This window comes from Mustela erminea, chromosome 6 (genome assembly GCF_009829155.1).
Source record: "Mustela erminea isolate mMusErm1 chromosome 6, mMusErm1.Pri, whole genome shotgun sequence".
In the NCBI taxonomy this organism is placed as follows: domain Eukaryota; kingdom Metazoa; phylum Chordata; class Mammalia; order Carnivora; family Mustelidae; genus Mustela; species Mustela erminea.
The window spans coordinates 91,127,116-91,134,566 of NC_045619.1; the positions used below are offsets into that span (position 1 = coordinate 91,127,116).

Here is a 7,451-nt window from a genome sequence, read left to right on the forward strand (position 1 = left end):
TAATCCTGGGGACGCATGGGTGGTCAGTGGGTTAAAGCCTCTGCCTTTGGTTCAGGTCATGATCCCAGGGTCCTGGGATCTAGCTCTGCATCAGGCTCTCTCTGCTCAGCAGGGAGCCTGCTTCCCTCTGTCTCTCTGCCTGCCTCTCTGCCTACTTGTGATCTCTGTCTGTCAAATCAATAATTAAAATCTTAAAAAAAAATAATCCTGAACTCACAAAAATCATTGTTTTTTGTTTGCATTTACAGACTTAGAAGAAGTCAGCAGTAAGAAATGAAAAATCAAACATCTGTGAAAGAGTTCATTCTTCTGGGATTAACAAATGACCCAAAACTAAATATTTTGATTTTTCTATTTCTGTTTTTCATATATATACTGAGTTTAGCTGGAAACCTGACAATTATAACCCTCACTCTGGTAGATCCTCACCTTAAAACTCCCATGTATTTCTTCCTTAGGAATTTCTCTTTTCTAGAAATCTCATTCACAACAGTTTGTATTCCTAGATTTCTGGTCAGCATTTTAACGGGAGATATGACCATTTCTTATAATTCCTGCATGGCACAGGTGTTTTTCCTCATACTCCTTGGCACAACAGAATTTTTTCTTTTGACTGCTATGTCTTATGATCGGTACATAGCTATCTGCAAGCCACTGCATAACACAACAATAATGGACAGCAGAGTCAGCAACCAGCTTGTAATTAGCTCTTGGCTAGCTGGATTTCTCATTATCTTTCCACCTGTGATCATGGGACTTCAACTGGATTTCTGGGACTCCAACATCATTGACCACTTCACTTGTGACTCTTCTCCTATGCTGTCGACCTCCTGCACAGACACATTCCTAGAGCTCATGGCATTCTTCCTGGCAGTATTCACACTCATGGTAACCTTAATATTAGTGGTTCTTTCCTATGTATTCATCCTTAAAACGATTCTGAGAATCCCTTCTGCTGAACAGAGGAGAAAGGCCTTTTCCACTTGTTCCTCACACATGATTGTTGTCTCTATTTCTTATGGAAGTTGCATTTTCATGTATGTCAAAACGTCAGCAAAAGAAGGAGTGGGTTTGACCAAGGGTATAGCTGTGCTCAATACCTCTGTTGCCCCAATGCTAAATCCTTTTATTTACTCCTTAAGGAACCAGCAGGTAAAGCAGTCTTTTAAGAACTTAACCAACAAATGCTTCTCAAATAAACTGTCATCATAGAGAAATTCATGACCTCAATTTTAAATAGAACCTATGTCTAACACAATATTAACATTGCTATATTCTCCAATCACTGTGATATTCAACTTCCTTTCCTTCAACTCTTATTCTCCATTTATTCTCTTTTGGCCTCACTTAGTTCAACTATCCTTTCCCATTTACATGCCCTAAAAATTTTCTAAGCATGAATGATTTGATGTCACATAAATGAGGATAACACTTAACAAGAATGCCAGAATTTAGTTTTAACAATCATTGGAAGAACTTTCTCTTTGTAGACCAATCAAAGCGAGACAAAATCCTAAGCAATCCTAAAAAGCTATTTCTCCCAATGCGTAAGAATTCAGTATTAAAGTAATTTCATCTGTGAGGTAAAGTCTTCTATGTCTAGTGTGCCTTTATTTGTCCTTGTATCTCCTAGGATTTTTATATTATAAATGTTGATCTATGCTATTTGGGGCATAGGCAATGCTTATATCATCATCGTGAATTTAATCCTTTAATATTATAACAAAGCTTGTTTAATGTCTTTTGGGGGCTAAATTCCAAAGTGACTACAAGCATGGCATTGCCATTTCTATAAAATCCCAATATTTTCAACACAAAGCATTTTGAGTGAACTACACTGATGATTATTCCACAGCCCATTACTTTTGTAAATGTGCTGATGCTGAGCCTGGAGCTTATCAGATACTCCCTTGCAAGGAACCTGGTTTCCTATGATCCTATTTCCTCTTCTTTTTACTTTTATTTTTTTTTTTTCTTTCTTTATTTCTTCTTTCTTTTTCTTTTTTTTTTTTTTTTTTTTTTTTTTTAACTTAAAACTATATGTTTCCTATCACCGAGGTAGTTCTCAAAATTTCTGGCATGATGATGGTAACTTAAAATGTTTTCCAGTGTTTATAGAGTCTCATTATCTTTAAAAAAAAATCTCTTTCAGAATTTTTATGGACATTGGAGAGTGTGGATTTAAGCGTGTTTGCACTATCCAAAACTTGACATAAATCTTTCCTATAAGAAGTTCTTAATTACTGCTCTACACTTACTAGAATGAAACTCAATTTAGTATTTGCACATTTGCTTCTTTGTTGTCCTCTCCCACAAACAATGCATGAATACATGAAATCATATAACTTCCCATCGGAACATTTTTCTTTAATATTTATTTGAATTCTCAGTGCTTTGGTTCCCTTTCTCACTCATTAGAAGAATCAAAAACAGGTAAAAATTAAATTCTAAAAGCATGAATGTCTGAGACATCTGTGATATTTACAGGTGTGCTTCAGCAAAAATATTTAGTATATCTGCTTATAGAAAGTGTTTTACTAAATTTGATAGTAACTTTTGTTAGAATTGGGAAGTACAGTGGATTCTCTTCTTAGGCATCATAGATATAAATTTTCCACCTATTCCAGAATTGTGTTCTTATTTCTTTCTTTATTTTATAAAGTTTTTCATTTTTCCACTCATTGCTTTGGAGATTCTGCATAAACCTAAATACTTGCTTTGCATCTGTTGATGCAGGTATAACTCAAACAGTGTGATGTTCAATAAAGTTCTAATGCTTTGATGCATATGGGCAGAGAAAAGTAGCAAGCCATTGTTTAAAACCAATTATCAGAAAACAATACACAGACATATTATAAATATTACTAATATAATTTGCAAATAATAATAAAACATTCATTAAACTTAATTGGAAATTCGATGTCCCAAGTTGATTTTCATGGAATGATGTCATTGATTTTTACCAAACTCATCTCCATAACTAATCTAAGTTTGCATATCAACCACAATTTGTCAAATGCAGTTGAATTTAACACTGTAGCACTCAAATGCACATTTAGAGTCAGGAGTTTTTCAATACATTCAATAATTAATATAAAAGGTTGAAAAAACAAAACAGTAAGGATATGGAAGACTTGAACAATCTTATCAATCAAATTGACCTAATTGAGATTTTTCAGAACATTCCATCCAACATCAACAGAACATTCATTCTTTTTTTTTTTTTTTAAGATTTTATTTATTTGTCAGGCAGAGATCACAAGTACGCAGAGAGGCAGGCAGAGAAAGAGGAGGAAAGAGGCTCCCCACAGAGCAGAGGGCCCCATGTGGGGTTTGATCCCAGGACCCTGGGATCATGACCTGAGCCAAAGGCAGAGGCTTTAACCCACTGAGCCACCCTGGCACCCCCAGAATACTCATTCTTTCCAGTATAACAGAAAACATTATCATAATGGGTCATAATCTGAGTGACAAAAGCATCTCAATAAGTTTACATTTCAGTCATGCCTAGTATGTTTACTGAACACTATATAATTAACTTCAAAATCAATTATGGCAAGATATCTAATATTTAGAAACTAACATATATATAATCCCTGGGATGAAGGAAATCAAAGAAAAATTAAAATGCCATGTGAACAAAATAAACATAAAATTACAACATAAGAAAATTTGTGGGATGCAGCTAAAGCATTTGTTAAAAAGAAACTTAAAACTAAAATTAGAAAATAAGAAAATCCTAAAATCAATGACCTCAGCTTCCACCTCAATCAACCATCAAAATAGTAAAGCAAATTTAACCCACAGTAACAAGATGAAAGCGAATAATAAAAACCAATGAGGAAATCAGTGAAATAGAAAACAGAAAAATAAGAAAATATCAATATTGCATGGAGCACTGGGTGTTATACACAGACAATGAATCATGGAACACTACATCAAGAACTAATGATGGGCTGTATGGTGACTAACATAACATAATAAAAAAATTATTAGAAAAACACATCCGGGCACCTGGGTGGCTCAGTGGGTTAAGCCGCTGCCTTCAGCTCAGGTCATGATCTCAGGGTCCTGGGATAGAGCCTCACATTGGGCTTTCTGCTCAGAAGGGAGCCTGCTTCCCCCTCTCTCTCTCTTTCTGCCTGCCTCTCTGCCTACTTGTGATCTCTCTCTCTGTCAAATAAATAAATAAAATATTTTTTTAAGAAAAAGAAAGAAAAATACATCATAAAACCAAATCTGATTTCTTGAAAATATCATCAAAATTGATAAGTTTATTGGTAGGTTGATGAGGAAAATACAGAGAAGATACAAATTATCATTATCAGAGAAAACCAAAGTCATATCACTGATATTCTAGTTAATAAACAAATAATACAGAGATTTTTTAACAACTTCTTTATGTCAATTAATTAAAAAACATGAAATGGAAAAACAGCAAAATCTCATCCAAGAAAAAAAAAAAAAACAATAAAATCACATTCTAGGAAAAAAAAATAGATGATAGGTCTATATCTAGTGTGGAAATTGAAATTATAATTAGGAAATATCTCACAAAGAAAATTCCACTCACCAGTGATTGCTATGAAATATTTAAGAAAACAATACTAATAATTATACGCAACTGTCCCAGAATGTATTAGAGTAGGGAATACTTTCCAACTCAACCCATGAGAATAGTATTATCCTGAGAGCAAAATGAGGAAATAGACATTATTAGGAAAATATGGTAACAAATCTCACTCATGAATAAGCTGTAAGCATTTAAAATAAGAGGCAAATAAATCTAGAATATATAAAAAGTTAAATTAATTTTGGTCAAGTGGAGTTTTTCTTAATAGCTGCAGAAAAATATCCAACATACATATCTAATAAAAACTCTCAAGTGCACTTGTGATGGGCACTGAGTGTTGTATGTAAGTATTGGATCACTAAATTGTACGTCTGGAATTAATATTACACTGTAAAAGAAACAAAAAGACTCTCAGTGAGCAGATCTAATAAATGGAAAATACCAAAGGACATCCAAAATATAGTTTTGTTTTGTTTTAAAGATTTTATTTATTTGACAGAGAGAGATCACAAGTAGGCAGAGAGGCAAGCAGAGAGAGAGAGGAGGAAGCAGGCTCCCTGCCCAGCAGAGACCTCGATGTGGGACTAGATCCCTGGACCCTGAGATCATGACCTGAGCCGAAGGCAGAGGCTTAACCCACTGAGCCACCCAGGCAGCCCCCCAAAATATAGTTTTATAAAAAGAAAAAGAAAGAAAGAAAAAAGAAAAAATAATTGAGCTATACCTAACATCTTATTTCATTATGAAAGTCTGAACAATCTATTCCTAAGAAAAAGAATAAGGCCAGGATGATCACTCTTGCTACATCTACTTAATAACGTACTTAAATTCTGGGGTGCCTGGGTATCTCAGTCAGTTAAGCATCAGACTTTTGGCTTTGGCTCAGGCCATGATCTCAAGGTCATGAGATCAAGCCTTGCATTGGGCTCCACACTCACTTTTTCCCTCTGCTCCTCCACCCCATGCTCTAGCTCTAAAATAAGTAGGTAAGTAAATCTCTCTCTCTAAAATAAATAAGTAAATCTTTAAAAAGTATATATTGTATGGTATTGTTCTAATTTTTGTAATAAGTTAAAAAAGGGGAAAGCATGCATACTAAATAGGAAGAAACAAAACTGATTTTATTTATGCAGACAATATAAGTACCTTTAAAAAGAATCCTATTAATTTCCTGTATCAGCTCCATCGTTTAGGTTTTGAAAGTCATCAATTCTCCCTTATAAAAGTCAACAACTTTACTTGAACCCATGGTAGAAGTGAAACTGCAGAGCAATGGCACCCTGAAATCTCTCTGCAAACCTCTAGATTACACAACTATCATGAGTAACAAAATCTGCAACCGGCTTGTAATCCGTTCCTGGCTGGCCGGTTTCCTTATTATCTTCCCCACTGTGATGATGGGCCTCCAACTGGATTTCTGTGACTCCAATATTAGTGACCACTTTACTTGTGACACTTCTATGCTATTCATTGCTTGCACAAACACAACATTTACAGAGCTCATGGCGCTTTTGTTAGCAGTGTTCACACTCATAGTGACATTGGCCTTGGTGATTCTTACACACTCTTCCTTAGAAAAATTCTAAAGATCCCTTCAGCCCAACAGAGTGAAAAGGCCTTTCCCACCTGTTCCTCCCTGTGATTATTGTTGCCATTTCTTATGGGAGTTGCATTTTCATGTATGTAAAAACATCTGTGAAAAAAAGTATGCCTTTGAGCGAAGGTGTAGCAGTACTTAAAACCTCTGTTGCTCCCATTCTCAATCCCTCTATTTACACTTTAAGGTGTATAAGGGCCTATTCAGCCAGAGAAGGACCCAACCTGGTTGAACTGCCATTTTGTTGTAAAACTTAAACTGACTCTGCCCAACCCCACCCCACAGCCCCCCACCAGGGGAATCTACTTAAAAACAAGCCCCAGAAACCAACCCCAGGTAACAAAGTCCAAATACAAGGGTGGGTCAGGCCAGGTGGAGGTATTCAATCTGTGGGGGTGCATACTGTCTCCTAGCTATCAAAGAGTATGGGCCCAGCCCTTTGGGCACCTTTTGGGTGCCAATTCTGACCAAGGTGATAGGCTGGTTCAATTGTCTACTAGGGTAAATTGTAATTCAATTGGTCACCTAGCATGACTGTGCAGCTTTCTCTGTGTGTTACAACTTCATTGGCCACCTGTGCGTGGCCAGGCCCAACCAGATGGCCTTTGCTCTATAAAAGCTAGTCTGTGAAACAGAGAAGTGTCGCCCTCTCTTGTAAGAGGTGCGGCCCAGGACGGTCAGTTTGATTCTTGATGCTTAGCACAAAATAAAGCTTTGCTTAACCTTCGTTTTGTATGTCTTGCTTCTTTAATCATGGACCCATTATTGGGCAACCCATTATTGAGGGACCCAACAAAGGAACCAGGTGAAACAGATGAAACAGACCCTTAAGGACTTCACCAAAAAAATGTTACCAAACAAGCACTCATAATTATGAACTCTGTAGCTAAAACAACAAATAAACCACACATAAATGCAAATCATTGTTCTTTGTGGTAGGTATACACACAGATACAAAAGTTCCTGCCATTGCAGCATTTATTTCTAATGAGGAGACACACACAGTAAACAAGCAATATAATAGAAAAATAAATTTCCTAGTACTTAAGTAAATAACAAGTGCTGAGGGGGAAAAAATGAAATACTTCAAGGAAAGAAGAGATTCAAATCAAATAGAGTGCTCAATGGTGGTTCAGTGGGTTAAGCTATTGGCTTTGATTTTGGCTCAAGTCATGAAATCAGACCCTTCTGATTATCTCTCCCCCTCTGATCTGCCTCCCTGCTGACCCATTCACACACAGGATCTCTAAATAAATGAATGAATAAAGAAATAAACAAATC

The 7,451-nt window shown here is 36.0% G+C and overlaps 1 protein-coding gene and 1 pseudogene across 1 annotated transcript; both read left to right on the top strand.

The window, feature by feature from the left end:
* The first annotated feature begins 273 nt into the window (after positions 1-273).
* Positions 274-1,212, top strand: LOC116593579 (olfactory receptor 6C65-like). The gene has a single exon (XM_032347869.1). It carries the CDS (start codon positions 274-276, stop codon positions 1,210-1,212), a length of 939 nt encoding a protein of 312 aa, XP_032203760.1.
* Positions 1,213-1,543: 331 nt separating this feature from the next.
* On the top strand, positions 1,544-7,041 carry LOC116593580 (annotated as a pseudogene).
* Positions 7,042-7,451: the final 410 nt, after the last annotated feature.

Excerpts from the sequence above, each read along its gene's own strand:
- LOC116593579 (XM_032347869.1), top strand. The coding sequence starts at position 274 with ATGAAAAATCAAACATCTGTGAAAGAGTTCATTCTTCTGGGATTAACA.